Here is a 16,512-nt window from a genome sequence, read left to right on the forward strand (position 1 = left end):
TCTGTGAGTTACAATAGTCTGGGCGATCTGTGTAGCACCACAGGAAAATTATAATTATCTTACCAACGTTTGCTTGCAAGTTATTTTATTACATTGATTAACTGTTTGCAGTCTTTTTTTTTAGAAGTAGAGTTTTCTTTTACCCTTAACATTATTTCAAATATGGAACAGCAACTTCTCCATTTTCACTGCTGTATGAGATATTTTCTACTTGCCCACTACGTTTGTTCACATCCTGTGTGTCTCCTCTGTGCTGGTTATTGGCACAAATAAACACACCACTAAGAGTTGCAGAATTTCTTTGTTGCTTTTTTTTTTTTTTTTACAAGACTAATTTATAGCTCACCAACTTTTTGGGGCATTTCTCCAAATATGGAAGTACACCATAAATTATCTTTTTTTTTTCCTCTAAAGGTTCCATTTGTATAATAATATTTGAAAGAAAAAAAAGCTCTAAATTAGATTCATATTATTATAAGTATACAGTCACCAATCATTAAATACAATCATGCCTAAAATTATTCCTACATCCCTCCAACAAATGTAGGTTTACAGTAGTCATTTAATTTTACCAACATGTTATTGCTGACAGGAAGTACTATTACTGTTTAGGAACGAACCTGGAAAACTCCTGACTTAAATCTGATGAGCCTGTTTGTTCGCTCATCAAAATTACAATGGATCAATTTCAGCTACACCTGATTTATTTCTTTTTTTATTTTATTTTTATTCCTTTTGTGGTCAGATCTGAGTAGCTGCTTAAAGTTAAGCATAAACCAAAAAACAGGAGTTGTGTTTTTAGCACGACTACAGAAAGAATATTTGTCTGAGTTAAAGCGGGTCACTTTGCTCTTAACCTCACATAGATATTTTTAAATCACTTTTAGATGGGTCATCCTCACTCCGACTCCTTATGCCAGACGGTATTGTTAAAGCGCGGCTGTCAGACCAAAGCCAGCCTTGAACAAATACAATTAGCAAAGCCTTCTTCGTCTTCACTAAGTCTTTAATAAACTGACGGTTGCCAGGCGACAAACGCAGTCGCTCCGTTTCCTCTGAACTAACATTAATGTTGGACAGGAAGCTGGTTTCTTTTTTTTTATTGTTATTTTCATTCATTTTAGATTTGTTACAATGCAAAGAACAAAGAAGAAACCTGTGCCGCCACACACATACACACATAAAAACAAACAAACAACAAAAAAAATAAACTACAACAAAATACCCCACATGCACGAGAAACAGGGTGTCAATCCTCTCCTCCAGTCCACGTCACCCCTCAGCCATCAAGAGAGGAAAAACAAAAGCAGGCAAGAATAAATAGAGCTATCAAACAAAATAATAATAATAATTTAAAAAAACAACTAAAATCCTAGGGACCAAGCAGAAAATACTCAAGGGGACCCCAAAGTGTCAAAAATGTGTCTGATTTGTGGTTAAGATCATAGGAAGCTGGTTTCTAAACCAGCCTTTTCTGTGGGTGAGCCGTGCTCGGTCCTAAACTTGCAGCTTGAAGCAGGCCAAGGCGAGCCGCAGGATCGCCTTCATTCTGGCAGCTTCACTGCTGCCAGTGAGGAAGAGCAGTAGCGGTGAACCGAAGCACGCATGAATAAGTAGAAGGCGAAGCTGGAGCGGATGTGCCCGAATGTTGAACGGAGTCGGCCGGGGAGCTGTCAGCTCGGCGGTGTCGTCAGCAGCCTTCGGGAGCGTAATAAGGAGTTTTCTCACAGCTCTGTGATCCGTGACTCAGAGGGGAGGAGGAGGGGGAGGTGGAGGCTGCACTGCGGCACCATCAACCTCCAAGCTGCCCTCTTGTGCTGTCATTATGACATCACTTCCTTTTGTTTGCCGACTGGGGCTGTGAGTTTCATCAGTTACTCAGCTCACAGTGACATGGATTTCGTTTCTCTTCCTTTTTGTCTGCGTGTGCTGCTTGTACACCTTGAAGATGCCAACATAGCGAAAGAGTCTTTCTATTCATTCAGTCAGTAAATCGAGGTCTGTGCGTTTTTAATGAAAAGTCGGTGTGTAAGGCTGAAAAGATGTCCGCCGTTTCTGAATTGAACGCTAAATTTGAAGAGGAATGAAAGCAGAGTCCTCATCTGCTCTGATGTTAAAACATGTCCTGTGGTCAGGAACACTCTGTCTTGTATGTTTTTTTCCTAATGCTTGAGGAAAATGTTGTAAAGCGTAAAATGGTTTCACAAAGATCTTGCACAACAGGTGTGCAGCGGTTCTGCGTGTCCTGACAGAGTTTGTGACTCTTTAGATGGGAGAATTTCTCCCACTCAGCTTTAGACCCGATCTGGGATGATAACCTTCCATAAAACATTCAAAACTGAAACGTAGCAATTATTTCTACTGCTGTCAACATAATAAGCATTGATTGCCACAGTTGTAACATTACAAATAAAATGCATTTGTTATTTTTCATTGTGAAAAAATATCTAATAAATTGAATTTTATGGCAATTGATTTTGTGGAAATGAAAAATAATTTTGCCATTCTACTCTTTAGCAAACCTTGTACACACTTAGCTGTGGCTTATAAAAATCTGTGTCTCTTCCACAGTTTTAAAAGTAACATTGAGACAACAGGATCGGTTTGAGAAAAGTTTTCATCCACATGAACCTACATAAATACGCCCTTAAGCGTTGTTTTGGACATGCCAAACACATAGGGGGCAGTGTAGCTCAGAGCTAAAACCTGTCAGCCAATCAGATTGTTTCAAAACAACAACAACTTTCTGTTAAGAATTAAACATGGCGCCCGGAGGTTCATTTGTGTGGACAGATATATATTTTGAACTACTTCTTAAATATTGTCTTAGGATATAAAGTTATTAAAACACAAAATGTTGTCGATTGGGAATTGTATCAAGTGTGTGGATATATTGGCGCGTTATTTGTCACAGAATGTAATTCACTGGAGCCTAAATCTGCATTTTGCCATGTACACATGCAAATGGAATTACGGAGTTTTCTCAAATCTCCACTTTGGTCAGAGTTTTTATAAATAATCGTTTTTTGTGTGGATGAAAGACCAAAATGCAAAAAAAAAAAAAAAAAAAATTATTTGTTTTCCCAGACGTGGACTAGGCCTGATATTAGCTTTTAATTACGCTGCTTCTGTAGCCAACCTTCTGTGTACCTGTCAGAGTTGACCTACTGCGGTTTGACATTGGTTTAAACTGCTCTGTTTAAACATCATGGTGATTCATATCATTGATGTGTATTGGATGGATTTCTCTTTCTTGTAGACTGTTAAAAAGTGCAGCCAGCTGACCAACAGTGTGCAGCCGCAGGTGTGAGAGGGGCCACACTGCCTTACTTTCCGCAAGCAGTTGTATAACAGATTTGTACTGTTTTGAAACTGTAGCTTCCTAAAACTTTGCTTCACTTTATCGGTAAAGTAAACAGCCCACACCTGCTCACCAGGTGGTTTTGTACATTGATGTCTACAAAGTGGCTTTCCTGTCTGGGTCATCTCATTTTTTCAGACACTATTGACTTCATTTTGACCTTCTTCAAAGCCTCTTACCTCTTCCGCTCAGAAATGTTTTTGCTTTTTATGAATTTATGAATGCTGAATGACCTTTTTCCGTGTGTTATACTTTCTGTCCTTTTCAAGCAGGTTTAAATTGCAGAGAAATGCCTCCAGATCCAACTTCCTCCTTTTCTCGAGTTGTAGCGCTCTCTTTATTCTAGACTCTGTTCCCCTAACCGTATCCTACTAATACAATCACTGCTCGTCTTTGTGGCTCCCACAGAAACACCACATGCACTAGCAAGAACTCAACTCACAACCAAATGAACGTCCATTTCTGGTTGACATGCTTAATCATGCGTTAACGTGAGGCGTCTGCACCGCGGCCGTGTAACAGGAGCCGAACGGCACTCCTTTTCAGTGTTTATGGGACGGAGAACAACTCGCAGCAAGCATGTGAACGCAGAGAAGGGATTAAGACATGGTCTGGTCTGGTTGGGGTTTTTCTTTTGTGTTTTTTTTCTTGTTTAAAGTGGTTGCTGCAGTTTGAACTCGAACCGCCTGACTCAGCGAACAGTCACAGGCTTGAGCCAGAGGTCAGTCTTCCGTCTGCAGCAGTCTGTTTCTGTCTGCTGAGCAACCGCGGACGGATCGGATCTCTGTCTGAACATCAGACGAGAAAGAATAAAATGGGACTTGAGGTTATCCTTTCCCGAAAGACTAAGAGGTAGAGATGGACTACATGGGCTGCTGACAGGAATAAGTTTTTCCATCTTGACAGGCTCTGACCAGAATTATTTGACAATGTTTTGTTTTTGATCTGTGTTGCAAGATCTTTCGCTTAAATGCGGTTTTAGAATCGTTTAGATATACTTTGATTTTGTGGGGAACCTCAAGAGCCCATTGATGATCATTAATAAACACCCATCAGGGGTCTTTACCCCAACTTTGGAAACCAGAACTTTAGGAAACGCATACATTTCTGTGTATATTTAGTAAAGCTAAATATACCAAATTTCTAATATAACATGCTACGTTAAGTTTAAAATCTACACTCTGTAACTATATTCTTTTTAAAATAATGAGTCTTTTCAATGTGGAAGTTGTATCTACATTAAAGTTTGCCCTTTTCCCCCCATTTTAAGTAAGACATTTAAAAATAAAATCAGATAAGCACAAAAATGTCTGAAGCAATTTAACTGTAAACTGTATTTATGTGACATGTCGGCGGGTTATTCAGGCTAGAAGAGAGAGCAAGACTTTCAGCAGATAATTACAGAAAATAGCTCCGTTTGATCCTGTTTAGTGTCTATCTGTTATAAATTCAGCCTTCTGGAAACCACAGTGATGCGGAAGGCTCTACATTCTCAAGGGAACGTACAGAGAAAACTGTTTCTGTAAGTCCAACAACATCAATTATTGGTACATTAATTGCAGATTTTTGGCCAATCACCAACATTTAAAAACCCTGACCTGTTTTGGCTGACACCAATTATTCTTCTTTTTCTCTGGTTAAGTTGCTAAATATTGCAGTCAAGTGTCTAAGTTGGCAAGAGTGGGGCACCTATTGGTTTGACATGTGTCAGCCGGTCGCCAATCTCACAAAATTAGGGAAATTGGGGCAGATTTATTGGTCTGTTAATTCATCGTTGAATCCCAACGTCGATGTCTTTGTTTTCAGAATAGTAAAACTGTGTTTTAAAGCAACCGCTCTCACCCAAAGAGTACGTCTTCTCTCATACCAATACAAATGAATATGCAAATACTTTTATTACTGTTGTTATATTTGAGTTCTTAAGTGATAATATGCTTTAAAAAACTGCCAGCAAGATATCTGTTTCTGTACTAAGCGGTGTCACTTCCTGCTGTCAGAAGGGTTCTGCGGTGAGCATTAACTCTTTTCGGGATTTTCCTTTACGGTTCTACTAACTCCAACAAAGTGTCCCTCTTCCCCCCCATCAATCCATCCATAGATAACTTTGAAGTGAATTCATGCGGCGCTAACTGAATAAAAGCATCACTCACCTCACTCATAACCTCAGCTTCAACTTCACCAAACCAAACAAGCTTCGAATCAAACCCCATCCTGTTGGCTCTAGTCAATTCTTAGATGACTTGGGTAACATTTTCATTCCTTGTTCTCCCCCCGACCCCATCTCCTCCAACCCTTTCACCCACCCTCCGCCCTCTTTTTTTTGGGTTTTTTTTTGTTTGCCACATCCACTTCCAGGACAAGAAATTCTTCAAAGGATTCTTTGTGAAAGTAAGTTATTGCTTTGTGACTCTAAGTGTTTTTTCTCCTTTCCTTCTCACTGGCTTTATCATTTTTTTTTGCACTTCACTGTTTGATCACACCTGATGGCTGGAAGAAGCACATGGACACATGGGGGAAATGAGGGGTGGTTAGTGAGTCTGGACAAACACAACGATGCATGTGTCTGAGCAGGTGGGGTGGTTTAGGCTGGGGCAGGGTATCTTTAAGTCACCCATGTGTTTGTGTTTTTGGTATTAACAGGCTTCTCTTCCTTCAGTCCTTCTTCCATGAAGCAGCAATGGAACAGCGGATATTTCCCTTTTCATTGTTGCTATTCTAACCAATAGGGGTCATCACTACCTGCTGCATCAATCCACAGAATCTCACACCAATCCCTCTTTGGTTTCTTGATCAAATTTATCTCCTCCTGCGTGGCACAGATCTTTGAAAACACTTCTTGACATTTTTTTTTGTTGCTTTTTTTACTAGTTGCTATCTCTTTTATTCACAGGTGTGCTCTGTTTGTGTGCGTGTGTGTTTGTCCTAATATTTTTCATGAATAGGTGCAGAGGAATGTATAAAAATAAAGTAATCCTGTGGGATGTTGGAGAAGCTCTTGTTTTGTAACGCATTGCTTTGTGTGTGTGTGTGTGTGTGTGTGTGTGTGTGTGTGTGTGTGTGTGTGTGTGTGTGTGTGTGTGTTTGCAGGCTGGGAAGAAGGCAGTGCGAGCTGTGTTGTGGGTGTCAGCTGATGGTCTTCGTGTTGTTGATGACAAAACAAAGGTAAGCCAATAGAAAACCCGGTAGGAGAAGCCTGGAGAAGCAACTCTAGACTTAAATCCAGTCAGAAATCTCAATGTTCTTCTTCCATATAATGAAGAATCTGTAAACATTTGAGAACGTTAAAGTACAAAACCTCCTAGAGACAAACCCTCCAAAGATTCTGCAGCTGTAATTGCAGTGGAACGTTTTTCTGGATTTCACTGACTCTGAGGGACTGAATGCAAATCCTCAATTTTCAAGAAATTGAGCAAAATGCTTAAAGGCCATATATGATTTCACTTAAATCAAGTCTGAAATTCAAGTATGGAAAATTAAGGCCTTGCATTGTCTTAAATTCATTTTTAAAAAAGTGGTAGTTGGCCTTAAATACATTAATCATAGGGCTACATTTTGTGGTAGCCATTTAATTTCTTATATTCTATGTAACTTTTTTTTTTCATTGGACTTTTTCTGTCGGGCTAAAGTTTGAAACATATTCATTGCGTTCTGTGACTCAAGGCGGTTGGTAACCTGGCGGTTACCTGGTAACCGCCAGGTTACCAGTAATTAGCTGCTAAAATACCCTTGATAGCTAGCTAGCTATTTTTTTTTACATCTCTCATGGGTAAGTGCAAGTTTATTGTCAATTTGTATATTATCTTTTGTACCTTTCTGTCAAGATGCAGGTCTTAAATTTCATTAATATTGGTCTTAAAAAGTATTAAATTTGATTTGGTGAAACTTTCAAAAACCCTATTAATTGTATTCTACCGTGTTTTGGTTTGTCACGTAAAACTTTGGTAAAATATAGGAATATCTGACATTTAAATGCTGTGAAAAAGTTCAATATTTTTTAAGCTGGTCATCTTGTATAAAGTCATTACTCAATCTGGATCAGTAGCTTACAGAACCAGATTTTAGCCTAGACTGGTCAGCTTAGTTGGTATTATGTAATGTTTACATTTTCTGAAACACTGAATTTAGTGTTTTCCTTACCTGTAAGCCATAATCATCAACACTGCAAGAGATAAAGTCTTGAAATATGTAACTCAATGTGGAAAGAAAATGTATTTTATGACTTTTGCCTTTTTCCTAATTTTCACATTTGTTTGTAAACAAAACTTCCTTGTAAGTGGTAAAGTAACAAAATGTGAAAATATTCTATGTGTATGTTTAAGCTGTAAATATTGAGTATACTGACCTTATATATTAATTATAATTTTAAAAATCTACGGTAAAAAGGCTCAAATGACCTACAAGATGCAATTCTTTGTCATTATGTACCCTGTGCACATTTATGTGGTACTAATGACTTGTTTATATGGAATTAAATAAGAAGTCATACTGACATCTGCTGGAAGTATCTGGTAATGACATTAAAAAAAAATCTCAGTTTTTGGGGTCAGCTGTCTGACCCCCAAAACTTATATATATTATTTATATATATTTATAACTATATATTTGAGGGAAAATGTGAATGAAAGAATAAAAAGATAAAAATAAACTATATTCAATGTATAAATAATGTATTATAGAGTAAATCTATAATACATTATTAAATCAGTAAATCAGAATTTTTTTTTTTTTTTTTTTACCCCTCCAGGGGGTCTTTTGTGGGCTCTAGTGTCCCTTATATGACAGTGGGCTGACAGGAGAGGGGGGAAGACATGCGGCAAATGTCGTCGGGTCCGGGAGTTGAACCCGCGACAGGACTGAAGGCCTCCAAATATGGGTCACGCTAACCACTACGCCAACTCGGCACGCCCATAAATCAGAATTTTAACAGCTGCCGACTTTGCTGGTCCAACTTGGTTTTTCAGAGAAAGTTGATCTTTCAAACATGTCAAGTATTAACATGCATGTTTAATATAAGATGCATATTTTTGCCAATACATTTTTGAATTTTGTTTTGGAACAAGAAATTGTTTCATCTAGTTGATGAGAAAACACTGATTTAAAGACCAACATGAATAAAACTGAGCTCACGTTTTGATATCATTCTATTTCCCAGCTCTCAGCTTTGACCATGCTAACGATAGAAACTGCTTTCCGCAGGACCTGATCCTGGATCAGACGATAGAGAAGGTTTCGTTCTGCGCTCCTGACAGGAACTTTGAGAGGGCGTTCTCTTACATCTGCAGGGACGGCACCACGCGACGCTGGATCTGCCACTGTTTCATGGCCATTAAAGACTCAGTAAGAACTAGCTCAGTTACCGCTGATTCTATGCTCATGGCACTTTATAGGAAGACCTGCTCAAACTTCTCTGAGGACGAGTTTGAGCTGTCGCCTTCAGTGTTTTTGACTTTTTGCGGCGCTGCGGTGAGAATCTTCATCCTTTGTGTCGTCAGGGAGAGCGGCTCAGCCACGCTGTGGGCTGTGCGTTTGCCGCTTGTCTGGAGCGAAAACAGAAGCGGGAGAAGGAGTGCGGCGTCACGGCAACCTTTGATGCTAACAGAACCACTTTTACTCGGGAAGGCTCATTTCGTGTTACCACAGCAACGGAGGCTGCAGAGAGGGAAGAAGTCATGAGACAATTGCAGGATGCTAAGAAAGGTGCGTACTTTAATGGTTGGAGAGTTAGACTTTAGAACTCGTTATGAATCTCTAAGTAGTTGGTACGAGAGCTGTGTTTGTAGTTTTCTGTCTTTATCTTCCTGTATCTGTCTCTTTTTGTCTTTTCCTTTCTATTCTTTTTTCTTTTGGTCTTTCTTTTGTCATTATGCCACTACTTTCTTCCATCTTTATTTCTATCTTTTTCTCTCTTCTTTTTTTTCTGTCTTTTTGTGTCTTTCTTTTTATTTTCTTATCTATCTTTTCTTTCCTTCTTTTGTTGCTTTGTTTTATTTCTTTCTCACCTCAGCAGGGGTTGAGCAGATATAGAAAATAGATGGATTCATAAAGTTTTTTTTCTATATATTTTATTGAATATTCTCTTTTAGGACACAACAAACTTACAAACAACAAACTTAACATTGTAAACATGTACTCATACACATTTACATTCACTCACGCACTCACCATTCAAACCTGCATTTGTTTAGTTAAAAAAATATACAAAACCCTTTAGATTAAGACAGAAAAATAACAAGACTATGTAAATGGAAACTGTAGTCAAGACATCCATCCAAGACACCCATTAATAAGCTCCACCTTAGTCTCTATGATCCTCATATGTGGCTCCCAGAGGTTCTCAAAGTCTCGCTGTTTACCCTTGGCAATGTATGTCAGTCTTTCCAGTCTGAGCGGATTTGCAATTTCTTTCTTCCAGAGTCCCAGGGAGGGGTCGTCCATGCTCCTCCAGCTTAATGCAATAGATCTTCTGGCTTGAAGAAGTCCGTAATCTATCAATTTAGTTTTAGTCTGTGATTGTTTAAATTCCACTGGGTATATTCCTAGAACACAGATTTTAACCTTTAATGGGACTTTAAAGGTCCTATTAAAGGTCCCTATCTAAACAATTCAGATAGACACCTAATAACATCCTTCCAAATCTTCTGGATTTCAAGACATTCCCACAAACATAAAGTTGATTTCAATAGCAGTCTCTTGAAACTAATAACTTTCCAGAAACTTGCCTCCTAGCTGCACCATATGTAAAAGTCTCAGCTCTTCAGCAGGTTGTTACCTCATTGTCTCCTTCTCTTTACCAGCAGAGACAGACGTGAATGTTGTCGGGAACTCTGCCAACAGCGTGACAAACTCCTCGGTGCTCCAGTCAGGAAGCTCCCCGTCCCCCTCGTCCTCTCCGCCTCTCTCCGTAGGCGCGCTGGGGCCTCAGGTGATACCCCGCAGACACGCGCCGGCCGAGGCCCTCGCCCGCCAGGGCTCCTTCAGGGGCTTTCCGGCCCTCAGCCAGAAGACCTCCCCCTTCAAACGACAGCTATCGCTGCGCATGAACGAGCTGCCCTCCACCATGCAGCGAAAATCTGACTTCCCTATTAAAAACACAGGTGATGATTTAAACACATTACTGAAAAACCTTCGGAAAGAAATCTGAGTATTATAAAGTCTGTGCATTGTTTCCCTCTAGTGTTGGGTAAAAGGATTCGCTATGGAGCAAAGATACTTTAAAACCTTTGAAAGTCCTGAAATGGCTGGAATACACTGGCTGATTAGGTTTATTAGTGGTTGGGAATTTAATTTGTAGCCTAAGACTTCTGGTCTCTCTGAGGTTTTAGTAGCAGCTCTTCAAAATGGGAAAGACATGAAAACATTCCCTTGAAGTAAGGCAGCTATGGGTCAGACTGTGTCAGGAGAATTCCTACAACAAGCTACTTTAATATGAAAATTTGACCTTAACTCCAGTGAGGGCAATAATTAAATTTCATCTTTGCCATCAGGCACGCAGTGGGGGAAATGTTAGTAAAGTAAAAAAGCGCGCCATATTGAGGTCACCAAGTTTCCATAGCAACTATCCTATTTACAGGGAGGTATGAGGAAAAGGTAAAAAACGGCATCATGAACTCCTGGAGATTTTGATGAATAACTTCCTGGATGCCTCGTTAATTCCTGTTAATCAATTAAGAAGGACTCGCTAAACTACAAAGAATTATGTATGTGGCTTCTGATTTACATTTGAATAATAGATAAAACGTTTTTTTTTTTTTTAAGAAAAGGGAGACAGTTGATCAGTCTATAATAGGTCAGGTGTCAAAATTCATTGCACAGCATTAAACCCTTTTATGGATTGTTTTTATATTTAAGAAAGGACAAAAATACAGTATTTTTCCAGTTTTTTATAAGCAGATAACTCCTTAAAAATCAACAATGTGTGAAAAGCACAATTCACATCTAGACAAATGTGACACTCTTGTGTACTGGGATGAATTCTGTGCATGTATTTGAACTCTCTGCATCCTTGTCCCTGCAGTCCCTGAGGTGGAAGGAGAAAACGACAGCATCAGTTCGCTGTGCACACAGATCGCCACGGCGTTCAGCGGGCCCCCTGAGGACCCGTTCTCTTCTGCTCCGATGCCCAAACCGGCATCCTCTCCTCAGTCCCCTGTGGCACCAGGTAAAACCTGTTCCTATCTGCTCTGTGACACACACTCTGGCCACACACTCCCTTTTCAGTGCGATTAGTTCAAATTATGTCAGATATAGACATTTTGCTTTGATATCAGATTATAAACAAATTTAATTTGTTCCACACTTCTACACTCTATTTTGCATCTACCTTTATATTTTAATGCCTGCCTCTCTGTTTGTTCGCTTTAAAGTTTCTAACACTTGTGTTAAAGAAGCAATTAGCACCTCAAGCTACCTATTAACAGCATGGCAGCTTTGCAGGTCTAAGGAAAGATCGCCTCCATCTTTCAGAGCTTGCGTCAGCTTTTGTCTCTTATTGGCTTTAGTGAATGGCACCCTGCCTGCCTTCTCCATTGCTGCCACTGCCGCTGCTGCCGCCTCCATCCCCGCCGTCCTGCACCCCGCTCTGCCTACGCGAGAGACTAACCCCTGGGCCGCAAACCCAGCGGGGCCCGCTGCTCCAGTCCTCCCAGGTAAGCGGCTCTGCAGGGGAGACTGAGATTTCTGTTCACTCGGAGAGTGAAGTCCACGTCTATCATGGATGTTTCGTCACACTTTTGATTTGTAAAAAATAATAATTTTAAAAAGTGCCCTGTTTCTTAGTTTCACTCGCTTGACACAGCCAATCATCTCATTCACCGGCCAGTCTGTGCCTTACCAGAGGCATGAAACGTGAAAAAAATTTCTAAATCGATCAAGTTTATTTTTGTAGAACACTTCAGCAACAGGGCAGTTTAAAGTGCTTTACATCATGAAAACACAAAAACATCATAAACACGTCTTGCAGTCAACAGCTGTGAAAGCCAGTAACAGGCCGTTACATTTTGTCAAGTCCAAACCTCCAACTGGGAAGTCTGGCGTCAGCCTGGAATGACCGCCTGGAGGCACTCCAAGCTGGGATTGGAGGGATGGAGCTCTCCCATCCTCTGGTGGTGGTGGAAGACTCTAAAAAAAATATTTTAAAAAACTTTTTGTTTTTCTTTTTTGCCAAATTTTAAACATTTACTGAATATTCGCATGACAGTTGGATGGAAACACAGCTACTGAATAGGATTGTTATGTAGAGCACAGCTTAACCACCAATATCAGGATATTTAGTGAGAAAAGAAGCTTCTGCACTAAAAACATTTCCAGCGTCTTTCACTTCTTAAATTCTTTTACATTTTCCTCAAACATAAATAGGTTTGGGGGATTTTAAGTAAACCACATGCATAATTGTGAAATGGCTGGAAAATTGTGCATGGTTTTGAAAAATTTAAAAATATTTTAGAAAATATGGTATTCAGACCCCTGTAATTTAATACCCATAAATAAATTCCAGTGCAACCAATTGCCTTTTTCTTTTTCTGGAGTTTTACTGCGGCATGGTCTATTATTATTGCCACCAACTGGTAAGAAGTTTGGATCAGGACAAAAACCAGCTGGGTTATTCTCCATCAGCTCAGTTACTTAAAAATAACATCAAAGTGCCTTCAGAATATGTTTATAGAAGACTGAGTTCAAAACCAGAGCGAAACTTTTCTTGGTTTTTGTGGAAAGCACTTTATTTGGTGGATGTAAATATGGATGAAGGCAAATGCAGGAAGAGAACACAGTTTCAAAAACCTAGTATCATTTTTTCCTTCTTCACATTTTTGCACTAATTTGTGTTGTTTTATTAAAGGGGCAGTATTATGTACATTATGTATGTATTTATCCCCTCATCAAAAACATATCTGAAGTGTTGCCTTGATTCTTTCATGCATGTTAGAGAAATCCTTTAATCTCCCGTGGCAACCATACAGCTATGCAAAATACTTGGCGGGACCTACAAGCAGGTCCTCCTCAGAGCTGCAGCTTCCCAGTTTCAGTTCTTCCATCTCTCAGAGCAACCTTTCAACTCCAACACTCAGCTCCTTCAGACTAGCCAGCAGCAATTACCTGGTGGAACTGTTCACCTGCGGAGCTCATTATAGGAGCTACTTCTCAGTGCAACACTGGTAAAAACTTTGTTAAAGGGTTAATAGAGGAACCATGTTGTGATGACTTCCTGAAGGCGGAGTTTCAGAAAGAGCAGGAGTTTTTAAAGAGACAGAGGCCCATTTTTAAGGTGTTACATTCTGAAGTTAATTTTGTTTTAAGTCATATTTGATATATAAAGCGTTTTTATAACGACTGAAGGAAACAGTTAATTGATTGTGCTTGAAAAATACATTATATTTCCTCTTTAAATAAAAGAAATTGTCTAGTGACAAAATTGGGAAAGACAGCATGTGGTCAAGCTCTATTGCAGGCCATTGTTGATCTGCTAGCATCATTTTTGTGTCTTTGTTTTTTCTTTCTTACATCAGGAGGAGACTGGACATCAGCGACACCAGCGATGGTTGCCCCTCCCACTGCCTCTCCAGCCATGTCCGCCCACAAACGCACGCCATCAGAAGCCGACCGCTGGTTGGAAGAAGTCACCAAATCAGTCCGCGCGCCGCAGTCTAAACCACTCGCAGCGGGAGGCACGCCTCCCCCACAGCCATTCGCTGCCCCGGAGCATATGCCCATGGCTCCAGTCCCCGTCGTTCCCGCAGTGCCCTTTATGCCTTCCCTGGCCCCTTCCGTCCCCATGGTGCCCCCCCGCCAAACTGCTTTCCACCCCCCAGCGGCGGCCTCTTACCCGGTGTCCAACGGTCTGCCGTTCCCCCAGTCCAGTGTTCCCGTGTTTGGCATAACTCCCTCGCAGATGGTGGCCAACGTGTTCGGCTCCACCACCCAACCGCAGCCGTTTCCCATCCCGGCCACCGCCACCATGCCACAGACTGGTGACGCTCAGGTCTTCAATAACGTCTCACCGTACGTCAAACCCCCGGCGCCCACCGAGGTTCACATCCAGCCCCCAAACGGCAGGGCCGCCTTCAACGGCCCCGAAGGCTGGGCGGCCTCGTCTTCCCAGTATGGCCAGCCTGCACCGGCACAGCAAGAAGACGCGTTCGAAGCCCAGTGGGCGGCGCTGGAGAACCGCCCGCACCAGCGCACCACCCCGTCCCCCACAAACCCCTTCTCCACCGAGCTGCACAAGACTTTTGAGATCCAACTGTGATCGCAGTGCCATCAGAAAGCACCGGGTGGCTGGGGGCGGACTCGACGGGGTCGCCCCGCCCTTTCCTGCTGGCGTTTTATTGGACACCCACTGCAGGGGTGGTCGGAGCGAAAAAGCAAAACAAACCCCGTGCAGCGTCAAGGGGAAAAAAAAAAAAAAGTAAAACAAAACAGGTTGTTGTGAAGACATTCACGGCTCCTCAGGCATTTCCTTTGTATTGTTTTGTTTGTGCTTGTGGAGCGCAAGGTTATCATTACCCTGTGGAGAGCCACTCCCTTTTGCCAGCTAGCTTCGCTCACCGAGGCCCTCTGCTGGCGGGCGAGGGACGCAGCACTGAGAGAACTCAACTTCCAGATGAGAAGACGAGAGCCAGACAATGCCAAAATCTTTATTTTTATGCATCAAGTATATTTGAAATAGCTTTGGAATCTAACAGAAAAGTTGTAAGTAATCTTGCCAAAGGCACGGGATAGTTACAATGTTCATGTACACAAGAAAAGATCATGTATATTATACATAAATATATATATATATATATATATCTAAAGAATCTATACTGTACACAGAGCTCACAGCAGTGCAAATTTTTAATGTGATGTAAAGAGATTTTTTTTGTGGAGGGATAGCTGCTTTTTTGAGTGTACATTTTTTCCCCCTAATTTTTAACAAAAAATCTTGATGCTGTTTGTTGCATCGTCTAACTGAATGGGGAAAAAAAAACAATATCTCACCGTGAAATAGGGTATCTTTGCAGCAACAATCAGCTTGAACTCGGCCATGGTGGTGGTGCCTATATGGTCTCTTACTTGTCCTTAATTTTTAACGATTTAGGACAAATTAGTACTTTTTTTTGTAGCACCAATCTTGTTTTATATTATTATTTAACAATCTGGTTTTACCACCTCCTCCCGGGGGATTTTTTTAATATAGTTGATTTTTTTTGTTTGTTTTATTATTTTTTTTCTGCACATGCACTAAACCGGATCATTTGTGAGCTTGATTAACATGGGCTGGTCAAACATGGTGCTGTGGTAGCTGATCCGGCCCGGTTTCCGTTAGCATACTGTTAGCTCTGACGGGCAGCAGAACCCACTGGGAGGAGAAGAAGATTTCTTTTCCCCATCCGCTCTATTTGATTTTTCTCCTTTTTTTCTTTAATCAAACCTGCGAATACGATCAATTCTCTGATCTACTTTTCCATTTTGTAAGTATTTCATTTCTTTATTCCAGCTCTTTGGAGAAAAAACCTGAAGCTAATGGGGTTGAATAAATTTATGGTGATAGAAGAAAAAGCAGTCTGTGTTCCTGATTTGTTCTCATTCAATGCCTGGATAAAAGTATTTCTGCAAATGATTATTATTTTTCTTTTAATTTCTTTTTTTTTTTTTTTTACATTTTGCTACATGATGACCAACACAGAGTGGAGAAACAGGATACAAGTTTTTTGTTTTGTTTTTTTACTAATAAAAGTTTGAAAAGTGTGAATATGTTGCTGTGACTTTCAGTTTCCACTGTTTTTGTTTTTTGGGGCAGGTTCTACCATTTTGCTCTTCTGGAGTCTGTTTCTTAATTTTATTTTGGAACATTTCACCGTGTTCAGGGTGATGTCTGGTGTTTAGTTTTTGTACAACCATTGCCACAGATTTTTAAATATTTTTACCTGTATGCTTCCATTTGCATGCGGAAGGGGAGTTCTGCTGACTAGAAATATGAAGGTAAGGCTGTCTATCAGTTGATTATCTCTGCTGGCTTGTTGTAGAGCAACACTCGCTAGCTCTATGATTAGAGGTAATAGCCTCCTTTGACATGAACATTTTGAACGATTTTAATTTTGAAGTTATCAGGGGAAAAAAACTCTATTCTCTAGTTAGTCTTTTTTTCCCAGTGGTGCTACTCATCTTCCATACAT

At 40.5% G+C, this 16,512-nt stretch overlaps 1 protein-coding gene across 7 annotated transcripts in view; it reads left to right on the top strand.

Annotated features, from left to right (window-relative positions):
• numb (NUMB endocytic adaptor protein) overlaps positions 1-16,088 on the top strand; it is a 57,193-nt gene extending 41,105 nt beyond the window's left edge. For 2 of the 7 annotated variants that reach the window (XM_028001310.1, XM_028001311.1), the window contains 8 exons: positions 5,717-5,749; positions 6,449-6,523; positions 8,558-8,698; positions 8,854-9,058; positions 10,156-10,455; positions 11,376-11,519; positions 11,860-12,006; positions 13,864-16,088. In XM_028001310.1, the coding sequence (XP_027857111.1) occupies positions 5,717-5,749; positions 6,449-6,523; positions 8,558-8,698; positions 8,854-9,058; positions 10,156-10,455; positions 11,376-11,519; positions 11,860-12,006; positions 13,864-14,603 (1,785 nt within the window). In that variant the 3' untranslated portion in view covers positions 14,604-16,088. The remainder of the gene's footprint in view (positions 1-5,716; positions 5,750-6,448; positions 6,524-8,557; positions 8,699-8,853; positions 9,059-10,155; positions 10,456-11,375; positions 11,520-11,859; positions 12,007-13,863) is intronic. The other 5 variants (XM_028001312.1, XM_028001315.1, XM_028001313.1 and 2 more) reach the window with 5 other exon arrangements.
• Positions 16,089-16,512: the final 424 nt, after the last annotated feature.

Source organism: Xiphophorus couchianus, chromosome 19 (assembly GCF_001444195.1).
Source record: "Xiphophorus couchianus chromosome 19, X_couchianus-1.0, whole genome shotgun sequence".
Taxonomy (NCBI): domain Eukaryota; kingdom Metazoa; phylum Chordata; class Actinopteri; order Cyprinodontiformes; family Poeciliidae; genus Xiphophorus; species Xiphophorus couchianus.